The sequence below is a fragment of the Brienomyrus brachyistius genome, chromosome 16 (assembly GCF_023856365.1).
Source record: "Brienomyrus brachyistius isolate T26 chromosome 16, BBRACH_0.4, whole genome shotgun sequence".
NCBI lineage: Eukaryota > Metazoa > Chordata > Actinopteri > Osteoglossiformes > Mormyridae > Brienomyrus > Brienomyrus brachyistius.
Window position 1 is genome coordinate 9,941,360 of NC_064548.1, and position 23,171 is coordinate 9,964,530.

The following is a 23,171-nucleotide window of genomic DNA, read 5'->3' on the forward strand; positions in this document are numbered from 1 at the left end:
TGTCTAACTTGTCATGTTCCTTGTAGAGCCATTTTAAAGTCTCATATGAGCACCATCATTTCTGTGTTTGCCTGCATACTTTGAAATGACGATATAGTTTGACTTGATTTATGTCATTAGGGGTCCAAGCAGCCTTAGCTACTGGATCACTGTTGTTTGTCTTTATAATGGTTTGATTGAACCATCATCAAATTACAGTCACACATTTAGAGAATGGAAACAGGAAGAGCAAAAAATTGCGATAAGACTCCAGCTATTCTCAGTATTTTTATTGATTCTGGATGTGAAACGTGAATGTGTGTGGGTTTGTGATCCTAACTTTATTTACTGTGCTTTCTCCATTTCTGGTTCTCATGAGTTCACAGCTCACTGTGCAGAAGTTTCTTGGCTTCTATCATGTTGTCCTTCACTGTAGAAAAAAAATATATTGCTATTTAACTTGAAGCCTTTTCTTCAAAGTCTGGGTTTATTTGATTTAAGGGGTTTGCATGTAAACATCTCAATTGAATGAGTGTGGGGGGGGGGGGGTGGTGCCCCGTCTGACTCTTTGTGAGATTTATCTGACAGAGCTGTGTCGACTTGAACTTACAGAAGAAAGCGGTATACTCACATGTGTCGATGTCGCCAGGCTCGTAAACATATCGGCCATTGTCATACTTGCCGACAATGTCGTCGCGCACTACCATGGTTGGATCTAGAGAGGAGGAAGAAGGGGGTGATGGAAAAGAGAAGCTGCATGACAATGGCCAACAAGGCAGCCGGCACGGCCCACTGACCCCGTACCCAATAGCCATGTCCGATTATATTCTCTGTATCAAACACATCCACTCCGAGTTCCTATTGTCTTAACACTGTAGTATCAATTGCCTAAACGCATTATTGATTTTAAATATAGAAATATATGAAGCTTAATATGGTTTAAGATGTCAAAATTGTTAAAAACTGAGTTGGCAAGGATTAAAATAGAATAGTGAAATACAATAAATTTATAGTCACTTATCAGTGTTTCTCAACCCAGCCTTCGGGGACCCCCAGACCTTTCTGCTCCCTCCCACCCCCCAGTATCAGGTATTCAGTCTTCTTGATTGATTGGTTTCAGCAGAGGTGGAAACTTCAGGTCCAGGAAGTACAAATCCAGACCAAGGCTTTCTTTCACTGTGCACTCAACTGGCTGGTTGAAACAAAAATCTTGGCCAGGATTTGTACTTTCTGGCCTTGGACTTTCCATCTCTAGGTTCAGGTGTGCTGGGAGCTGGGAGGAAGTGTGGGCCGTCTGGTGGTCCCTGGGGAGTGGGTTGAGAAACACTCGTCTGACTGAATCGTACTGCAATATTAACACATAACTTACTAACTTGTTACTAGTTGGTTTTCTCAATGATAAAAAAAAAATTGACAACTAAGCAGCTGAACCCTCACTGACCAACAAACACTATCCTTGGGACGTAATATCCATCCGGAGCCAGGTTCTTGTCTGAGGTTTCCTCCTAAAAATGAAGACATTGCACTGAAAGGCTGTGCCATTATGTACATCGGCATGTTAGTTCATGTAATGTGAGTCACTCCTCATACAAATTGCGGCAAAAATATGTGGGACGGCTCACAGCTCAATGAACCACTTGAGGGAAGGAACTTAAAAAAACATCCCTGAATAGGCTCTTGCGTGCATCTGACAGCTATTCCAAACTACGTTTGTAAAAACAGACAGCTACGTAGCAGGTAAAAATGTTGACATCTACGCTGTGCAAGTTATTCCGAATAAGCAAGCAAGACTATAGGAATCTGACAGAACAATTCGCAGAGTAAGAGAATAACATAGACTGATTCAATGCTGCGCGTACTGCAAATATTTTAAAATACATTTAATTCACCATCAGATTGAGCATGATGAAATCCTCTCGGGCCATTTTCTGGATCTCTTCATTTGCAGCAAACACCTTTTTAAGGGCTAAAATTAAACGAGACGCAATAACCTGTAAGTACAAATTCTGTAGAACTGCAAAAAACTTTAAAAGAATTTATTTAATTTGCTTTGATTAAAAATGAAGTAAAGCCTTCACCAATCATCGCAATTTAATCGATTTTAATTAATATTACTTGAGATTACGGTAGGAGAGAGTGAGGGCGGCAGCAACGTGCCCCCCAAAGTTAGCCCCCTCCTCTTTGTGGAAAAAAAGCAGCCAAATGTGACCATCCCTTCTGCAAAAAATACTTTTCAAAGTAAAAAAGTATTTTTATGATCATATTTTTTCTCATACTGTCTAAACTGTTTGCATGAAACATTGTAAAGTTATTACATTTTAATCAGTGTTTTCGCAGCTTCTAACAGGCTTAGCTAGCATGTGTCAAAGCTATTGTGTCAAGCTAGTGTAGCAAGTTTTACTTTGGCTGTCAGTGTAGGGACAGTTGCAGCCTATTGATTTAACCATCCCAACATGCTGTTGCACTGAGGGAGGAGCCGTTTCTACACAACTACCAGCATTATGTGGACTAACAGCCCTTTCTTACCCTCTCTCTGTCACACACATAAGCTACATCACATGCACATACAGACAACCACACAAATAATGACTTACCTGCATATCCAGATGCAGCAAAAAAATACTTCACAACATTCACTTAAACACACACACAGTTCACTTCAGTACGCTTTCATCTGATCTCCCCTGTAATGCGGTCGCAGCATTTGACTTTGTCTATTCAAGTGTAGATTGTACGTATATTTCCGTATATAGACATGTTACAGATGTGTGGGAGGGTAGCTGTCAGACGTAGGGTTAACGTATTCTAGTCTTGTCTTTCCAATACAAAGAGTCTCTGAGAAATTGAAGAAAATTAAAAAAGTGTTGCGACTGCCCACCCTCTCGCCCTACGTTAGACTGAATGGACATATATATATGGGGGGAGTTTACTCACCTTGGCTGTGTGGACATTCAGGCAAATGATGAATTACCATCAAGGGCTTCTGGCTACACAATGCGGTTTGGAAATTAGCACCAAAAAAACAACCAAGCATTCTTGTGGCAACATGAGCACTGGGTGTGTACTGACACTTTTACCTTTTTTTCATTTTTGACAAGGCTTCTTCATAGGTTTGGGCCCAGTTAATGCTATTGCCCCATCCTAAAAATAACAACAGAAAAAAATCATACATCAAACAACTTTACCCCCCCCCCCCCCCCCCCCCGAAAAAAATGGATAACAAGTCAGAGGTGTGACATTTGAAATGGAATGGATTGCTTTAGTGTAGTAGCAAAACTGTATTATTTTATGCGTCTGAAATACATCTGCGATGAGAAGGTAGACTGCATGTTGAAAGATATATACCTCTAGACAGCAACCGGTTCTCGGGTTCAGACTTTTTCCCGTGAGAGATCACTAATCCCACCACAAGAAGTGCCAGCAGATATGAAGACTGAAAACTCATTTTGTGTACCCTTCAAAACACACAAAGAAATACATTTCAAAACATGTACACAATCATCTTATTTTCAAGTACCTAATTAAAGTGCCTTTATAGCATGCATTAAGTCAATACATTAAAGATTTATGTTTTGATTTTTTTTCCTTTGCTTGCTTAAGCGAATATATATAGAGAGTATATAAAAACATTAAATCTGTTGGTCTATGGCAACTTATATTACAAGGTAAACATGTCTGTGCGGGGTTACAGGAAATGTAGCCACAAGAATCTTGTAGGATAATTATAAAATGTTTGTAAACTGTCAACGGAACACTTACTTTTTTCCTCAATTGGCAGCTGGAAAGCTTTTCGCGGTTGTTACTGCACCCCGAGCTAGCTGCTCTGCTTTATATAGTGCCACTGACCTACCTGACTGGCCTAAGATTTCACTTTGATGTTATCAAACCGGTAAGCCGAGTGTCCTTTGTTTCAGAAATAAATCATAGTCCATGCCTCGAATGGCTCTTTTGTTAAATGAATTCCTTAACATTTATGACATTCCATCCCTGCAGGTGCATTCATGACAAGATGTTAGAAAAGAGAAGGCTTATGGGTAATATTATCTATTATTCAATAAACTGCTCTGATAGAACTACTCTTCACCACTCAAAAGGAGAGTCATATTTTTCCGCTTTTCGTTTCATTTTAAGGCCATGTAGGTGTAACCCCTCTGCACCAGCTACACGGCTCCCCCTGCAGGTAGATGACTGTGCTGCCACACAACCATAAATGTCAGCTTTGAGTTTCCCTTACAATTCAAGGTTGACACAGTAGTCTAATGCATTCAACCTACTACTGGCCGACCACAGCTCCCAAACACTGTTGTCATCACTGTGTCACTCTGGAGGCTAGGACTTTGTGCCCATGATCAGACAGTTGTAGGTTCATATCCCACAGTCAGCAGAGTGAGGTCACTATTGGTCGCTGAAAGGCCCTTAACAGCAATTGCTCCAGGAACTGGTTGACCCTGCATTCTCAATTGTACATTGCGTTAGATCGAAGTGTTTGCTAAAATAATTATAAAATGATGCACATTTCTATAACTGTAACATAAGTAAAATTTTGCATGAATACTTAAATATGGTTTAAAAGAGTAAAAGTATAATTTGGTTGCCTATATTATTGTAGCTTGTAATTAAGAAGACCATCCGTTGTTCATTTTAATGGCACACAAAGAATCATAATTTTAAATATCCAAAACTATATTGTCTGTGTTGTTAATTGGCTACCATTTGTCCTGTATATTATGAAGATGCTTTATTGGAAGAATACTTCAATCAGATCTACAATTTATAAGTAACAAAAACTAAATGAAAACATTAAATGTAATAAAAATGTAATACTTTACTGCTGTTTAAGTCTCCTCAATGTTCAAGTACGCGCGTTTATTGTTAGATGTTGCCAAGGGCGACAGCCATGACAACCGCTTCCAGTGCGCGCATTCTGCGCGAGGCCGACTGGTGCATTGTGGGATTGCTGGATCCCGTAAGGACTCGGTAACGGCAGGAATCATCCGGGGGTGTTATTTATTCGGCTTTACCGGGAAAAGCGGCTGTTGTTTTGTCAGTCGGTCCACGATACTGGCGCCGATGAATTCGTCGGTAGCCAAGAAGACCCAGGACACCCTGGGCAAGGTGATTAAAAAGCCCCCTCTGACTGAGAAGCTGCTCGGAAAACCTCCGTTCCGCTACCTGCACGACATAGTGACCGAGGTATGAAGGACCGCTTGTTTTATAATGAGATTCTCTGTTAAACGCCTCGCTCTGTTTATCCTGCAAGTAAAGTTTTTTTCGCTTCGTTTATCCTGGAGAACTTGCTCCGTAACTAGCTAACTTGTTTAGCTTCTTAGCTAAATTTATCCGGAGGATGAGGGGGGTTCGCGCGCCGCGATAAGCAGCTGGCATACGTGCTCACGCCACCGGTTAGCCTACTAGCTAACTGAAAACGAGACATATTTTACCAAAAGCTAGCTCATGGTAACGGTAGCCTATTTTGAAGGGGGTCCGATTGACGCTAGCTCACTTGGAAGGTTGGCTGGGCGTTGAGCGTTCTTCCGTTGCTAAGCGCTCATATCCGGCCGCGGAGACAAACGAAGCGGTGCTCGGCTTAAGTGCAACGCCCGTTTAAGATGCCGAGGATGCACATCGTTTGCCAGGACAGTCTGCTGTCCACGTCTTTGAATGAAGTGTGCCGCAGGGTCTATGCTGTCTGAAAGAAGTGACAGCCATGACCCTTTCGGATGCCGTTACAGTGACAATATGCTGATAAAACTCGGTTACGATTATATTGCCGAATGTACTCGACTCTTTAGAATTGTACCAACATTGTAACATGCCTAGGTCCTTTAGCAATTCATTTCTTTTCAGCAGTTAATCTGTGCTACGTTTAATCATTCGGAAAAGCACTTTCTTGTGATTTTTAAGAGGGTCTATCTGACTCCAGTTAAATTGAAGAGAAAAGAGACATCAATTTTGTTTGTGAAGAACACGTATTTTGTCTTCGTAAATGTTATGCATTAAAAAGATTTTCTGAGATTGAGCTTTCACTATTAATTGAAGCAGAGATTTCAGGGAGAAACTTTGCAGGAGTCTGAGCTGATTTTATAAAATTGCAGATTGGATAATTAGTTTATTTGATTTGAATGAGACTGAGTAAATTGGCATCTTAGAGATGGTTGCAAGACTAAATTCAGATTATCGAGGGAGAGAAGTTTAGAAGCAAGGTGGCAGGAACATGGTAACATCACTTTGAAAATAGTGTAGATCCTACCGGGTCGTCATTCCTACTGTGTTCCCCCATCCAATACCGTAGTTCGAGTCTTTTTAGGATACTCTAATGCCACTTTTGAGAATGTATTTAAAATTCAGCTTATGAGATTGTATTCTGCTTTGCACATACTGGGCAGCAAGGTGGGTCATTGCTTGTAATGTTTTATTTCACCTCTCAGGTTGGGGCGTAAAATCTCACTTTTTTTCTTGTGTGGAATTTGCAGGTTCTTTCAGTGTCATACAGCTCTCTTCCTGCAATACATGGAGTTACGTTAATTAGTATCTTAGGCTAATTGGTATTGGTCATGATTAAGCACTGTTACTGCCCTTTGGCAGCAGGCTAATTTTGGGTGGTTTGAAATGATTTTTCCCCAATGTCGTGGTCCATCATCACAAACTCAGTTTTCTTCATCTCATTCTCACAGGTTATTCGAACCACTGGCTTCATGAAGGGACTCTACGAGGACTCTGAGTTGAAATCAGACAATGTCAAGGTAAGCTGTTCATCGTGTTATCAGACACAACTGTATTTAAGTCCGAATGGTAATATTAATAGACATTACATGTCTGGGAACAGTTTTGATGCATCGGTGCAGTTCACTACTTGATTTTAGACTGTTTTTATTAAAATCAGAACAATGTGCAAGTCAGTCACACATTCAGTGTGCGTCTTTTGTGCTGAGAACTGATAGCAGGCGAGCAAAACTGATGTGGCATCTGTTTTGTCAGACATTAAATAGAGCAGATGTTGTTTGGACAGCTATGTCATACTGTGCTCCAGCCTTAAATGCATGGGTGTTTCGTGCATTTTAGCAGCCAGCTGAACCAGCTAAACAAAAATAATGCAGCTAACCAGCACAGATGTCACTGAATAGATGGTGTTCTGCATTGTATCATTTCATATTATCTGGTGCTGTTCATGTATGTTATCACAGCTGCTGTGTCATGATGCATGTCATGTTCCTGGAAAGCTGTCACACAGCACCATGTCAGAAGCATGTAACATGAAGTGACTACAGTTCTCACGCTTTACAATGCAGCGCACACCATGTCAAATCCGTTTCCTTTACAAAATGGCCTTGGCACAGTTTTGAAACACTGCTTACCATGAGCATCTTAGGAATTTATTATAGACGTTGAATGAAATGCAAACTTCATATCTGTATCATCATCATTTACAAAGAGTTGCCATGCCTATTAACCTTACAATTTTGTCACTCATAGTTTATGTATCTATCAGATGTAGACTGTGAGCATGTCTGTGCAAGCAGTGCAAAAAATGGAGAGTAGTTCCTGTGTGGGTTGACTTTATTTTGGTCCTAGGGTGTTTCTATAGTTAGCATAAGTTGCTGTAAGCCATCTTAGCCGCTCCATGGGTGCTAAATTCCAGTCTCCCAACAGAGATTGTCTGCATTGCAGCAAATGCAGCAGTTAAAGGAAAAACAAAATTCTCCAGTGGAATATGTACCTAGCTTTTGGGGGGAAAAGAGGGAGTCAGGTTCCTCTTTCAGCAAACGGTGTTTGTATGTGAGTGTTTACACATCGATACCATGCAGTCACTAGAGAGCACAGAATGTCTCGATGTGGCCCTGAGCTGCAGATCTGTTCGTTCATTCATTCATTCTCCACCGCTCATTCGGGGTTGGGTCGCAGGGACAGCAGCCCCGATCAGGGACACCCAGACCTTTTTCTCAGCCAGCTCCTCCAGGGAATACCAAGGCATTCCCAGGCCAGCTGAGAGATACAATCTCTCCAGCATGTCCTGGGTCTTCCCCAGGGCATCCTCCTGGTTCAACAAGCCTGAAAACACCTCCCCAGGGAGGCATCCAGGAGGCATCCTTGGTCGATGCCCAAATCACCTCAACCAGCTCTTTTCGATTTGAAGGAGCAGCAGCTCTGCTTTGACCCCCTCCCGAATGTCCGAGCCCCTCACCTCGTCTCTATGGATCAGCCCAGGCACCCTACTACTCATTTCTGCCACTTATATTGCGATTTCATTCTCTCAGTCAGTACCCAAAGCTTGTGACCATAGGTGAGGGTAGGAACATAGATCGAACAGTAAAATGATAGCTTTGCCTTCTGGCTCAGCTCTCTTTATACCATGACATTAATGCAGACACTGCACCGATCCGTCTTTCGATCTCCCACTACATTCTCCCTTCACTCGTGAACAAGACCCCAAGATACTTTCACTCCTCTGCTTGAAGCAGTAATACATCCCCAACCAGAATGGCGCAATCCACACTTTTCCAGTCGAGCACCATGCCCTACATTCCAGTTACCCCTACATTCACATGTAAACATGCAGACTTCTGTTTTATGATTTCATTTTCATTTTTTTTAAATAAATTTAAATATATTCAGGAAGTATCACAAGGACTGGTTACTGTGTATATTTTATTCATCATATTGGTGTTGCCAGTGGATGGCCGCAGGTCAAAACTGAGGAGCTGAAATGTTGGCCATGAAATCCTCTGATCTTATATTGTTTTCCATGTATGGTCCTTCTCTCCTCTAATGTGCCTCAGGACAAGGACTCGAAGATTGCCTTCCTGCAGAAGGCCATCGACGTGGTGGCACTAGTGTGTGGGGAGCCTCTGGCAGTGAGACCGGCGCGCATCGTGGCTGGCCATGAAGCCGAAAAGACTAACGAGCTGCTCCAGGCCATTGGCAGGTGCTGCCTCAGTAAGGTGAGCAGCATGGGTGTCGGGGGTGGAGTGGGGGCATGTGGATGCTTTCTTCTGTGTTATTGCCTGCTGTTCGTTGATGACAGCTAATGGAGTTGTAGTCGGTAGTTATTATATTGTCCATGTAGCTAATGGGGTAGAAGAGGTTCATTTATCCCCTTGCAAAATGTAATTGGACTCCAGGGAGCTCAGGTAAGGGAAAACCTCAAGCAAACACATCTCAAAGGAGTCATCCTGGGCCCATCTGTTTGACAAGTGCATACTTCTGTTCTGCCATGCCGTAGCATTCAGCCGGAGCTAAGTTGGTCTTTGAAGGGTGTCACTGAAGATGCTCTCATGTGCACAGTTGTCCAGTGAGGAGGCTGTAAGGAGAGTGCTGTTGGGGGAGAAGCCTGATCTCAGAGTGAAGCCCAGCAGCTCCAAATCCAAGGACAAAGAGAACCAGGAGGACAGAGAGCACCCCCGGGACAATGAGGTATGGGAAGCCTGGCTTAGAGTAAGTATGACCTAGTGGTGTACCCCCTGCTGTTTGCAAAATGTGGAGATGTCTTTACCCGTGTTCCACATCAAAGAAGAAGAGCTAAACAGAGACTAAACAAATCAGGGTCAGACTGATACTGCTGGTACAGTGAGAAGAAACGAAGTATGATTAAGATCTTTGTGTTCAGGACTGTCTTGGTTTAGCAGATTGTCAGTGATAGATTGCCTAAAGAAGCACGCAGAGAAATGTCACATGTCAAGGTCAAATTGGCGGGTCGCCTTTCAGCCACAGAGAGTAAACAAAGAGCGAAGCTCCAGCAGGGACCGGAAGGAGCTTCCGAAGGATCCTGAGGGCAAACGGTCCGAGAAGGACAGACCACGAGATGCCGCAAGGTCTGAGAAGCGGCGTGAGCGCGAGAGGACCAAGGAGCGGGACCGTGACAGGGACAAGGACAAGGAGAGGGACTTGCGCAGAGAGAAAGACAAGGAAAGAGACCGGGAGAAACGGAGAGAGAGAGACAAGGAGAGGGAGCGCCATGAGCAGGCGCAGGGCCGGCAAGAAGCAGAGGAATCGGAAAGGAGGGTACGTCTTACAGAGCACACGGTGCTGCCCTTTCAGAATAAGAGTCTGGCATCATGACCAATGGTGCGATTCTCTACTTTCAGTCCCGTGGCACGGAGGACAGACTGAGCAGGCGGCCGCCTGAGCGGCCTGTTGGGAATGGCAAGCAAGAAACCGAGGTCAGCCTCCTATGCTTCATTAAGATATGCTGGCCACTAGCTTTATGGTGTGATGTTGTGCTTTTTCCTAACTCATTTGTCGACAACTCACTTGTTTTTTTTTTTTTGTCCTGAACGCATGTGCATCATACCTCGACACGGAAGGGTAGCAATGATGTACATATAAATAACTGTTTAATTATTTTGATTAATATTAATTCATATTCCCCCTTTGGCTGCACTTCATGAATACAGATTGTTCTGAGGTATCGGCACTTACTTTATACATATAGTAGCTGTAACCTTTTTTGAGCAATTAAATGATTAATGTCTTAAGTGCAGGTCCCAGTATCAATTTCGGTTAGTGACTATCTCTTAGAGCAGACAAAGCTGTTTGGACTTGCTAATCAGTCAGTTGTCACAGTGCAGCTAAGCGGGGAATCAGGGTCTTAGGTTGCTCTGGTGTTAGTTCATTGCTGTGTTGTTGGGTTGAGGAATGTCTATGTGCTCTGTAACAAAGAGATACATACTATATATTGTAGTGCAGGCCTGTTAATGTGGTGGGGGGGTTGTGGGTGCCTCCCTCCCAAAAGTATTTAGAGCAGTAGAGGTCAGAGCAAGGGGTCTCTAGCCTGGTGGTACATGGCTGACTGCATGGCCTCTGCCCACATCCCTGCAGATATGCGATGAGACCCAGTTTGCAAATGCAAAAGACCTCCCTGTCTTAGCTGTGACGTAATGCCCATGCTCTCACGCCTGGGCCTCTGGCTCTCTGGGTGTTGAAACTAAACATGCTGCTCAGGTTATTGTTTGTCCATGCAGCTGGTGGAATTCTGGGTAATGCAGGAAGTTCCTTATTTCTGTGGACAAGATTCCACATTCTCTATACGGTGTCAGGCTTTAGGCTAAAATGTCACAGGTTTACCGGTCATGTTTGGCTGACTATTGCCCTTTCAGCTTTTTCCGCACCTGTCCCCTCCATTTGACAATAGCAGAACCCCTAATATATGGGCCAGTGGCATGGTCATGCCATTAAAAGCCTGTGACTTGTTCTTTATGATCATCCTCAGCTCTCTGCCCATTGTTTGGGCCGTACCATCAAGGGCTCTACAGGCTAAACTGAGGGCTCTACTTCTAGGTCTGTGCTGCTTATGGGAACGGACTGTGACCTGCGAAGGAAGTTAGTCATGCTCTGCTTTCCCCCAGCAGGACAGTCCCATGAGGATACCCCGACCTTCTTCTGCCAAAGGCCAGAGAAGGTTACCAAAGCCTGGGGGACAGGGTAGGTGACACTTTTCTGGGCCCCTCGCCTGATTAAGGTTTCTCAGAGGAGTACTGATGAGCCACATGATTGCCTTTCTATTATCAGGAGCCAGGATGTTAACTATGCTTTTCGTTCCACAGATGAATCTGACAGCGATGGAGGTGCGTTTCCTATTTTTCTCTAAACTGCAGTACTCCCTGCCTTCTGCAGATGGCACTGCTGTACAGAACATTCTCTGGAGAGCCTGTGACAACAGATTTCTGCTATCCTTACATATTTTGTCACTGTTATACAATATATCAAGACAAAAAATGAAGTCTTATGTTATGAAAGAATACATACCATGAAATAGGAGGTGCACCAAGACATGCTATGATTGGGGGTTCTGTCTGTTTCAGGGCCAGATGCTCAACCAGAGGAGAAGACAGTCCATCAGGAGAATGGCGACGTGCCAGACTCACACAAACATGGTGCTGCCTTGAGGTCAGCTGCTGTTGGGTGTGTCTGACGGCCATCTAGTCCTGGCCGAGCCTGAGGGAGCGCTGTTTACCCAGGGGTCTGGGCCACAGCTCCAGTTTGTTACAATTAGCGTTAATGACCCCCAGAACCCTGCTGCACTGAAATTGTGCCAGTATGGCCAATTTCACCTCAATGGGATCAAGAAAATACTGTAGGAGGCTTGGCTCTCTAAAGAGCATAGCTGCATTTGTGTGTGTGTGTTTGTGTGTGCGTGCACGTGCGGTTGTCCCTTTCTACCCCCCAGGGATCTGAGTTTTGGAAGGCCTGTGGAATCCATTGATAAAATCTTTTTTTCTCTCCCCTTGCCGTTTTTATTTATTTTTTTTTTAACCACACGCAACAGCAAATTGGTCAGCTTTCCCAGGCCTCATGTTCAGTTCAGCGGCAGAATAACATTTCTGTAACATCACCTCAGAAACATTCTTTTGTACCAGTGCCAGATAACCCCTCCTAACTGCTCCCCTGTGACGGGAACCGGCCGCCTTCGGTATGCTGGGGCAATAACGGGCCTGTCTTGCTCCCACAGCGGTAACCGGGGTCTCCCACGACCCAGCAGCGCACGGCCAGCCCCACCCCGCGTGAAGAGGCAGGAGGTCCAGCCCGAGGTCATGCCCATGGAGAGGTGAGGGGAGACGGCTTGCTTCTCCTGTTCGAAGCCCCATCACAGACCTCCAGCACATCTGTGGCTGAGCTCCTTTCCTCCCCCTGCAGGCTGGGCAGCGCCAAGCCCTCGGCAGCGGTGATCATGGATGGCGGAAAGCCGTCAGAGGATGAAGAGGATGAGGATGCACAGTTCGTAGTGGAGGAAGCTGCCGCCCCACCGCCTGAGATGCCTGCGCTGGAAGCGGTCAGTGGCCACCTTTGCCGCTGTACGATGAACAAACAAACAGTAATAATAATAGTAATAGTAACAATGATAATACCATGCAGGGCAGCATAACAGTCTGAGCATTGTGGCTGTGGTATTATAGCCAGGTGCCAGGAGGCTGGGTAAGCTGGCAATGAGCCGCACTGGATTTATAGGGCTCCAGCTCTGACCGATTTACCCAGTAATCATTTCAATTAAGCAATTAGGAATATGGAGGAAGAGCACCCCGGTCTCCCATTGGCCGTCTGGGACTGGAGCTGTGTACCCCATGAGTCACATGGTGATTTACATCATGAATGGTCCTGGAATTGCATTCATTGAGTTGTTTCTCCCCCACCCCCCCCAGGAGGCTGCGATCGAGTTGCAGGAGAACGAGAAGCATGGTAAAGACATTTACTATGAAGCGTCACAGTATGTTTGGATGCAGGACAGGGCTCTCGTTTGCTTTAGCTTGGTGTCAAATACTGGGCTATGTGAAACAGTTATTTAAAATCTTTGTAGTTTATGCCTAATGTGTAAAAATTTTCTGAGGAAGTCTTGTTACTTGGGTAACTTTGTTTTTGTTAATTCTGGTCTGGGGTGACTCCAGTGTATGTCGGGTTTGATTTTAGTCAGCCTGTGATTCCCAAAGCTGTAGTGGGTTGTAACAATCCAGGTGTCGCTAGTAACGATCTCAGATAGCAACCATGTGCTGTCTAGCAGGTGCAGAAATATGTTTATGCCCCTTAAACAAATGAGTACTTCCCCGTACATAAAACCCCTGAGATCATGGTGACCTTAATGACGAAGCTGTCTGTTTATTATTACTGACTGAATTTAATGATCAGTCCTGGCTGTAGCCATGTTGAACTTTCCATGGGATTGCGCAATTTTTTAGAATTTCTTCATTTTCCAGGTGGACTAGTGAAGAAAATACTGGAAACTAAGAAAGACTATGAAACTTCGTCGTCACCAAAATCGAAAGACCAGGTAGGTCCGGGCAGCTCCCTCTTCAGATGACGCAATTTCTATGCCTTGTCACTAGGTGGCAGTGTAATGCCAGGCCATGCCATTTAAGACCACCATGCCTTTTCCTGAGGGTTATGAAAATGCATCTGTGAGGTACCACCCTGGGTCAGAAGCAAACAAGCAAGCGTAAAAGTGGGCAGCCAATCATGTGCAATCTCTGAGTGAAGTGTGTGAGAGTGTGTGTGTGTGGGTTATGTTTATATTACATTGTGGGAACCAAATCTTTGGACCAAATTTCGACCGTGTGTGGACCATTTTTCAGGTCTCTACAAAGATCTGTGAAAGCGATCAAAAAAAAAAATGCCAAAAGTCTAGTATTTTGTTTGGTTACTTATAGCTAAGGCTTGGGCTGGGTTGGCATTAAGGCTGTTATGTTGGGATTAGAGTTTTCCCCATAGAAATGGATGGAGAGACCCCACAACAATATAATTATTATTGATAATAACTATGTGTATATTACATTGTTGGAACTTGTGGCCCAGCTTCCATGAGGTGTCTTTGCACACACAAACGCATCTGTACTCCTGAGGATTAGTGTATTTCTGTTGCATGTTCTTAATGGGGTGGATTTTAGCTAACATTGAAGTCCAAACGTATCACTCCATAATTGCAGGTAGAGCAGTGCATGAAGTCGCACTCCAAATGGCTGCTGATCTGTGTTTCTGCAGGGTCATGTTCTAGCGCCCTCAAGCGAGCTCTACCCAGGTCGTTAAAACTGTTAAAACACCCAGCTGTGTAAATGTTTAAAACCATCGGTCGCTTTCAGTGTAAGTGTCAGTTGGGGAGGTAGAAGAGAATGTGATTCAGGTGCGGCACCTTGCTCACGGCTCCCAGCTGAGATTCATAGAAATTTATCCTCTACTGGGACATGCACATTTTTTTTCAAACCATTATAATTAGGCTTCACCTGCCCATTTGTTCCTGCTCCTCCACAGAGAGGTGATGACAAGGGAAGTCTTTCCGGCAGATGAATATAACAATGCTCCATAGAAAATAGCTCATTTGGGAGGACATTTGTTAGCATTCCAAAATGCACCCCCCCCCACCCCATTGTAATCATGAGTTGCTTATTCCAAATTTCAGTGTTAAAATAAATGCTGTATTGCTTAACTCCATTTCTAAGTGAAGGATTTACCCCTGCTCGCTGTTTCAGGCAGTATGTTTTTCAGGAAGAGCCTGTGTAGTGTGTGCTGTGTGGATTTTATTTGCATCTAAAGACCATCTTGTGTGATCCCATGCATGGTGCCTCCCTGCTTTGTGCCCAGTGTTTTTGAGATAGGCTTGAGATCACAGCCCTAGAGAAGCAGTCATGGATGGACGGACAAACTCTGACCTTGTATGGCAGTCTGCCCTTGTCTTTTTGTTGCTCGCATTATTGAGACAGTTGCTGATTAATGTAGAAACAAAGGAGATTGGAAGTTAATGCATTCTGTAAACTGTCTGTTTTTTTTCTATTTTATGTATTGGTACAAACCTCCCGATTTAGTCTTGTGCCAATCCACGGGTCATTAAGACCATCTTCCCACATGGCAAAGCGCTCTCAGCTTTTTAATTGCCGACAGGATGGCTGGTTTGCCAATCAGTACCACTTTCTTTTCCCCTAACAGTTCCTCAGAGCCTTGCTGCACAAACAGAAGACCCGGTGTAAGAGTGTAACCGCTTCCGGACTTGAAATGGTCAAGTCAGCTTAACAAATAAGCCTGTAATCACGGAGGAATAATCAGAGTAATGATGGAAACATCAATTTTCCTCATACCCTTGGAGGACAAAATTACTTTAGCTTGGCAGTACTCGGGTAATTGTGTGGCATTATGGATGGTGGGATTGAAACTAATATGCGAAATGTTTTTATAGGTGTTTCGTCTTTGTCATCCCTGACTCCAGGCCTTGTCTTGTTTTAGTGTAGCACTGTTATTTCCCTTCATTTAAAATGGGCTCTAGAAGCCTACTTCTCTGTCTATTCTGGTTTGTCCTGAGTGACACTTTGAAGAATAAGCTGTATGTTTTTGGTGCAACCTTCTCGCCGACCCCCCGGATCACGTGTGTATTATCATAACATCATTCCTCGAGGTCGTCTCTCTTATTTATACGTCAGGGGGCCTCTAAGCAGCCGCCTTTCTTGTCCTCCTCGCTTTACACCATCAAATTACCCTTGATGAAGGTTCGCAATGGATAAATAAACTGCTTGAACCAAATGGAGCTCTGCTGAGTGAGGCAGGAGAAGGGCCAGAAAGCCCTAGCAGAGCCTGTGAGAAAATAAACAGGCCTTTCCTAGCCCCCTGTCTTCAACTGGGTAGAGGCACCAAGAGCCCATTACTCCTGCCTCTGTATGGTCAGGGCAGTGAGGCTCAGACCCCCAGCCCACTGTCTTCAGCTGGGTAGAGGCACCAAGAGCCTGTTACTCCTGCCTCTCTATGGTCAGGGCAGAGAGGCTCAGCCCCTCAGCCCACTGTCTTCAGATGGATAGAGACTGGAAGACCCCACTTCTCCCAGCTCTCTTCATTTGGTTGATGTGGGTCTGTCAGGCTTTTGAAGTGGGATGTAGATCACTGTGGATTGCCTTCATCCTAATGTGATGCAGTCTGGCAGAAATTTGAGCTCCTTGATAAAACCATAAAGCTTCTTAATGACAAAAACATACTGAGCCTCAGACAGTTTAGACTGGACATCTTAAAATCCATTGTAGGAACAGGTAATAGTGTTTGAAATTTATTGACAATAAGTAGAGAAATTTTTAATAAGACATTTTCAATTTTGCCCTGGAGGGTAGAACTTAGTTGGCTCTAAATATTTTTACTATTCTGAATAGCATGACCTACTGCATTATGAAAGCTTGCTCTTTCAGTTTGGTGACTACAGTAGGATTCTTGGCATTTGTTTTGTTGGATATAATAATGTTGGAGGAGAAATACTGGCAATCCTATGACCCTGACTAGGATAAGCAGTTAGAAGGTGGAAAGATGGATGGACATTCTGAAAACCTCCAACCTGCAATATTTTGATTGTTAAACTGCAAGGAAAAAGCACTTTGCAGATGCGTATAGACTGTTCTGAGACTTCAGTCAGACTGAGTATTGTGGAAGGGTGTACACTTGAACATCAAAGACAGCATTCAGTTCACATCCAGCGTAGCGTAACTGATCTGCCCTCATCAGTGCTCATAGGCCATAGTAACGTCACTCTCTGGGCCTCAGGGGGGAATCTGCCCCCACATCCTGTGTGCTGGTCTGGTCTCTGAACCCTCCACCCCTCTGTATCTTACTCTTGCTATTTTTATGATCTGGTTGGTCAGGGCCATCTCCCCAGCCCCTGAACAGTGATCGGTTAATGTTCATCGGACAGCCCACAGCTCCACTGGCTACATGTGCATCATCCTGTGAACAGCTGGAGGGGTGTTTTCAGGGCCTGGTCAGTACTGCACTAGTTTAGAAGGCAAGCCCAGCAATTGGCTTCACTCATGCACTGTGTTTACCATTTGAAAGGTTGCTGTTGAGGACTCCTACACCCCCATTTAGCTTGCCTGGAGAATAGGATTAATGAAGGATTAGTCACCAAGTGCATAAAATTTAATGTTAAAAAAACATTTAGAAGAAATTTCAGAAAGCACCTTTTTCCTCTTCTGCTTACCTCATTACAAGCTTTGCAGATGACGTACTAGGAGGTGGGAAGGCTCCCGCACTTGTGCCTAATCGCAGGGCCCTTTAGGATCAGTTCTGGTCCCAGGGAAAGGAGGAGGAGTTGCGGACCCCACTGACAGGTCCAACCGTCAGCCGCCCGCTTTGCGAACCCATGTCCCCTCGCTGATGGAAAAAGCAGGCAGCGGCGGCTGTTTTTTCCAACAGAACTTTGGTGGAGAGGACCAGGACATGCTAGTGCACCTTGACAGATGCCCCCTAATAAAGGGCAGATTTATGTCCGCAGAGAGTGAAAAGCACACCGTGGTTCGGGGAGGGACATGTAGGGGCTGCATGAGGGCAGCATCCGGCTTCGCTTTCAGGGTCGCAGTTGCCGATGCCTCCCAAGTAGAAACAAGCCTTCAGGTAACTCAGGCCCAGAAGATTGTAAAATAAAGAATCGGTTCTGTAAAATCTGCTTCTCCTCCTCAGTTTTGAATCATTTGAAGACCTTCGAGACTGCATTTGAAAATGTTCCTGGAGATGAATGAAATGTGCTTTCGATTGTGTAGAAGCCTCCTTTCTGCCAGTTGTTATTACTTTCCTGCTTTTATCCCACGGTCTCTCTTCGCTCTCATCTCTCCAGGCGAGTGTCTGAATCACATTTCTCCATGCGCTCTGAGCAAGGGCCGGGTATCTGGTATCCTGTGGACCAAATGCGCTCTCAGTCAGGACTTCGTTTGATGGTCCTACCATTAAAACCAGCAGTACCGTCAAGAGCGGAGATTCAAGCAAAAGAAACTGATTTCTGCTGCCATTTTTCTTTTGTTGCTAATTGGTAATACTATAAAAATACAGAAATGACCTTAAAGTAATTAGTTGAGCAAATGTGGCTCAGAGCTGACTGGCATCTCTGTGTGACAGTCAGGCTTTCTTATTTGCAATCCTTCCTTCTCTCGCCGCAGGAACGGACCCCGGTGTCCGAGGCAGCGCGGAAGAAGGAGCGGGACCTAGTGTCCCGTGAGGTGGAGCGCCTGCGTGCCTCCGTGCAGACGGTGTGCCGCAGTGCCCTGCCGCTGGGCAGGATTATGGACTACATCCAGGAGGATGTAGACTCTATGCAGGCCGAGCTGCAGATGTGGCGGAGGGAGAACCAGGAGCACGGTCAGGCCCTGGTACAGGAGCACAGGTGGGTGCTCCGTATGCCCCACCACTCCTCAGCATTCTCACACCGTAGCAGAAGGGATTAGAACCAAAGACACCATCGTGCAGACTCTCTCGTTCAGAACAGAGTCACTCTAGATGATCTGATGGTGTGTAGCGCTGGGGGATCTGCACCTATCACCGGAAGGTTGTGGGTTTAAGTATTCTACCTGCCAGAATAAACATCTCACTGTTGGAGGCTTGAACATGTTTCTAAACCCCAACTGTTCCAGGGCGCAGGACACCGGCTGACCCTACGCTAAACCCCAAAACTTGCTCTCACCTATATAGACATCTGTGTTTTATACCTTTCATGGACAGCAAGATGTGTAAAAACTACCCAGTTTCCCAACATTTTTACATTTTATTTGTTTAGTTTTTACCTAAAGCTTTTTTTGAGGAAGCAGGATCAGGCAGTCCCTGGGGTGTTGGGCCCTTCATATTTCACTCTGCCCACCATGGCATTTCAGAAGGGACCTTCCAATCGAAGGCACAGCAATCCTAACCACAGAGCCTCACACTGCCCCCTACAGGGACAAATAAAGCACTTCTATTCTTAAAACGTGGACACAGATAAGATGCTAATAGTGGGATATAAAGGCCTGCATGTTGCTTAACTGTCCCCTGTGCCTGTTTGCGTTCCCGTCATTCAGAATAACAGAGAGCACGCTGGAACCCCTGCAGGCCGAGCTGGTAGAGCTAGAACAGCTCATCAGGGAGCAGCAGGACAAGATATGCACCGTCAAGTCCAACATCCTCAGGAACGAGGAGAAGATCCGCAAGATAGTCTCCACCATCAATTCCACCTCCCGCACATGAGGGGTGTCGACGCGAAGCACATGACACGCGTGTAGTAGGAGGTGGAACACCTCAGCCCTCCGCAACCAGCTTGATTGGCACACGGGGAAGCCTGACTGCGCTCAAAGCAGGTGATCTATAAACTCACTGTCGTCCCTTGTTCCTCTCCCCTCCTCATTAACGTGCCTTCCAGTCAAAATGCACTTTCGGCAGGACACCATTGTGGCCCTCGTCCTGTGGTGTCATGAACTCTTCCACATTTTTAGTGGCACTTCCCATATTGAAAATCTCCGCTTTAGCATATTGTCAAGCATTAATAAATAGCTTTATTATAGGCCTGGAAGAGATGGCTTTAACAGGTCACATCTAGACAAAGCTGCTGTGGTAGGTTTCTATTGGTGTTGACCTACTGAGATTATCAGTTAGCAATATGACCCCCCCCCCCCCACTGGTTCAGCAGATTTCCTAAAGCAATAGAGACGGTATAGGCTGGAAAGAAAAAAGCGTATTTCCCAAGATGCACTTTTGGAAACAAGGCTTCCCTAGCGGGCAGAGCTGAAAGCAAAGGGCTGTTTGTCCGCCTGCAGCATGAGCTCTGCGGACCCAGTAGGTACCAACTCGGAAGCGAGCGGACAGGCCCCCCCGCCCCGCCCCGGCCAGCAAGTCTGGTGGGCTTCCGCCCCATGGGACGCTGCATCTCACTGGCGCATCTGGCGGGAGGATGTGCTCACAAGAGGCACGAAGGAAAGTATTTTGATTTTGATCATATGAATTTCTGTTTTCATTTTTCCGAAAACGCTGCCTCTTCAGATGTAGTCTTGAACTGTATTCCAGTACACCCGAAGAATCGCAGTGGGACATTTGCTCAGAAACGGGTGACTAAACTCCAAGGAAAATGAGGTAGAGCAAAGCTTGAAAAGGCTGTGCTCCTCCTGTGTCCCCTCACTTCCCGATGGACCACAGACTGTCCATCTGCTGTGGTTACACTGCAGTGACATCAGGGTTGTCCCTCCCGCGTCAGCAGTGTTATTAGGGCTGTCGGCACTCAGTGTGAACCCGAGACACTCTTGCCTCAGAGCTCGCCGTGGGCCCCGCACATCTCTCCACATCTCTAAGAAGCTGAGAATCTTCTAGCACGTTATAAAAGGGAACCATTCTCACTGTAATCTGTATCATACCCTTAGTTAGCTTTCTTATTTGTACATTATGTATATTTTGAGTCTGTATCATAGTTCACAGATGACTATAATTTTTGTAGTGGGCTGAAATAAATGGTTACATTTGAGTAAAAGAATGTACCTGTGGGTGGCCTCTTGTTTATTTTGAGCTCCAAACTACAATGCATAACAAGTTCACATTTTAGAGACATTACCCATTGCTTATGTCCAGTCTAAAAATATAATTATAAGCACCCACCAGGTCTTTTATCACATTTCAACCACATATAAAGGTACTTGTTCGGCAATTTGCTCAAGGGCCTTTCCTGGAACCCTGAAACTTGTCAAACAGAAACTCAGTTGTGTAGCCACTACTTGCCATCTCTAATTCAACCTCTTCTGAAAGAATAACATCCTGCTCTTCATTCAAGTCAGAATTAGAAGAAAAAAAGTAAAGAAGAAAATAAATCTGAAGCGTATAAAACGGACAGTAATTGGTAACTGAATTTGCATTTCGAATGGCTGATTGTCGACTAAGGCAGCACATAAGAGTAGTGGAAGACTGTTGGTATAACTGCATAAACACAGGTGCTTTAGTAAAGTACCAGCCTTGATAGATCATGGAGCATAGATCAGACGTCATCGCGAACTGGTTTCCACAATGAACATGTCAAATGTCAGGATCTTTCATTTTATCCCTCAGCTGACTAAATCTGGGAAGTGCAGCTTAACAAAACCTAACAAATGGACTGATGTTAACATACAAGAAAACCTACTAATTACTGCTATATCTCGGGGTGATCATGCAATTTTAGGTACACATAAATAAATATGAAATAAACTAGTTACTTTACCAGCCAGATATAAGTATTATATTAGAGAAACAAATCCATAGGCTTCAATCGGACAAAGCTTTCCCGTTATCGTACGCTGTTTTTTTTTTTCAGTAATTCACCGTTATCATCATTAAAGGACTCGTAGCTCTGGAAGTCAGCATTTTCCGTTTTTCTTGCCTACACCATATCACACAGGAGAGCTTCTTGAGAGGCTCCAGCTTCATGCCCTGAATTTCTCATAAACGGATCCCTTCTCCCCTGCCCTGAGGTGACACCTTAGCAACCTCGGCCATGCAGCAAATGCCAGGTCTCCAGCTGTGCACAGCGCCGCTTCTCTTCAAAGGGGAAGTGTGATGTTATGACTTTGTCTTACGCCATTTCACTGGGCACTAAGTATGGGAAATTCTTCATTACCATTCCAGAGGCAGGGTACATGCCATATTGTGATGAATGTCTGTTAGCACTCATAAATACCTCAGTGTCCTATAATGAATTGAGGATGTCCGAGAGATCCTGTATAATTCTAAACAGGGTTGATCTCCCTGCGTGTTTTTTTTTTTTTTTTGAAAAGGCCATAAAATATGTGTGCCCGATTATTGTGACATTAAAAACACATCTTGCAGAAAACCTCAAGGAGTAGAAAGGCAAGGTCTGGGAAATGTCAGGAACTGGCAGGGACACACACAGAACACGCTGGAGACGGGGAACTGGGACTTTGTCCTCCCTTTGCGGGCCGAGGAGGGCAAAGGTGGGCCAAATGCTAATATGTGCTGATGTACCCTTGTGCACAGAATCTGCACTCACACATTATCCTCACCCCTTCCTTTTCATTGAAAGAAAAACAAAGAATTGGTAATCCCACCGACACACTGACTGTAGGCTACAGTTCTTGTTAATCTTTGAATGTACTTTAAATGTGGACTTGGAAATGGGCCTCTTATCCACCTGAAAACCTTTGAGGAAAGCACATCTATGGGCCACTTGTATAGGCCCTGGGGTTTACAGAGTTTGACCCCCCCACCCCACCGTATGGCCCCCACAGATGGTTAGCAAGGAGCGTCCCTTCACACTGGCCCTTGTCACTTTCCCGATCCTGTGTCTCATGACAGCATGCTCAGCAGGAGTCTTTCTGTGGAGAGTTAGAGCATATGAAGGTCTGGTTCTTGTACCTCCTCGGCATTTGCATGTGTGTCTGTGCTAGAACTTCAGCTGGAAGTTGGGAAGCGGATCCCTACTGAGGAGCTCGACATTGTCTGATCAGGACCTCTAGGGGGCAGTGTCTTCCCGTCAGTCAGGCCGACACTGTCTCCTGCTAGACCTCAGCACTTGCTCACGGACCTAAACTACTAAGGTATTGATATGACTGAGGTTTTCCTTTATTTGCCTTAGACCCTGGACTTAACATTATGAGACCAGTATAAAAACTTACATAATGGCATAAAAATGGACTTCCACCACAAAAAAACAGGAAAAGTACCCTCAACTACTCACTTAAATTTCAGTTCCTAATAGTGACAAGCCCAAAATAATTTACCACTAACCTATGACATCATGAAATTCCTGCCTGCAGCATAATCAACACTAACTTCAAACTCAAGGAATCAAACTGTCAGCCCAGCTGGCATCAACCTTCAGAAGCTCATTTTAAAATTTCTTATCATGCATTTGGACTTTTAAAGTTAGCTTTCAGAGTTCAGCATTCCAGAATGGCTTATTAAGTGGAAGAATGCAAATTTTTCTTGGATTTGGAATAATTACCTATTTGCTTGTTCTGATTTTTCTATTCTAT

At 44.8% G+C, this 23,171-nt stretch overlaps 2 protein-coding genes across 3 annotated transcripts; one reads left to right on the forward strand and one right to left on the reverse strand.

Annotated features, from left to right (window-relative positions):
- Nucleotides 1-254: 254 nt before the first annotated feature.
- LOC125710001 (anterior gradient protein 3-like) lies at nt 255-3,893 on the reverse strand. The gene is made up of 8 exons (XM_048979119.1): nt 3,739-3,893; nt 3,325-3,434; nt 3,057-3,120; nt 2,914-2,966; nt 1,869-1,945; nt 1,421-1,484; nt 611-694; nt 255-409 (listed from the first exon to the last, which is right to left on the reverse strand). The coding sequence occupies exons 2-8, from the start codon at nt 3,422-3,424 to the stop codon at nt 360-362; spliced, it is 492 nt and encodes a 163-aa protein (XP_048835076.1). The 5' UTR covers nt 3,425-3,434; nt 3,739-3,893; the 3' UTR covers nt 255-359.
- Nucleotides 3,894-4,905: 1,012 nt separating this feature from the next.
- Nucleotides 4,906-20,683, forward strand: traf3ip1 (TNF receptor-associated factor 3 interacting protein 1). 2 transcript variants are annotated; one of them, XM_048979117.1, is made up of 15 exons: nt 4,906-5,172; nt 6,654-6,722; nt 8,757-8,918; nt 9,262-9,390; nt 9,682-9,978; nt 10,062-10,136; nt 11,322-11,397; nt 11,520-11,540; nt 11,778-11,862; nt 12,425-12,520; nt 12,610-12,745; nt 13,113-13,149; nt 13,662-13,735; nt 18,354-18,577; nt 19,245-20,683. In XM_048979117.1, exons 1-15 carry the CDS (start codon nt 5,050-5,052, stop codon nt 19,408-19,410), a joined length of 1,770 nt encoding a protein of 589 aa, XP_048835074.1. In that variant the 5' UTR covers nt 4,906-5,049; the 3' UTR covers nt 19,411-20,683. The 2 variants fall into 2 exon arrangements, with proteins under 2 accessions (XP_048835074.1, XP_048835075.1); XM_048979118.1 differs by having other exon boundaries at nt 11,325-11,397.
- Nucleotides 20,684-23,171: the final 2,488 nt, after the last annotated feature.

What these genes read in the sequence shown, in the direction of transcription:
- traf3ip1 (XM_048979117.1), top strand. Translation starts at nt 5,050, where the DNA reads ATGAATTCGTCGGTAGCCAAGAAGACCCAGGACACCCTGGGCAAGGTG. An exon ending in AAACATGGTGCTGCCTTGAG is followed by an intron (nt 11,863 to 12,424) that starts GTCAGCTGCTGT and finishes TTGCTCCCACAG; the next exon opens with CGGTAACCGGGGTCTCCCAC. An exon ending in GCAGGAGAACGAGAAGCATG is followed by an intron (nt 13,150 to 13,661) that starts GTAAAGACATTT and finishes TTCATTTTCCAG; the next exon opens with GTGGACTAGTGAAGAAAATA.
- LOC125710001 (XM_048979119.1), bottom strand. Translation starts at nt 3,424, where the DNA reads ATGAGTTTTCAGTCTTCATATCTGCTGGCACTTCTTGTGGTGGGATTA. An exon ending in TTGTCAAAAATGAAAAAAAG is followed by an intron (nt 2,967 to 3,056) that starts GTAAAAGTGTCA and finishes CGCATTGTGTAG; the next exon opens with CCAGAAGCCCTTGATGGTAA. An exon ending in TCATCATGCTCAATCTGATG is followed by an intron (nt 1,485 to 1,868) that starts GTGAATTAAATG and finishes CTTCATTTTTAG; the next exon opens with GAGGAAACCTCAGACAAGAA.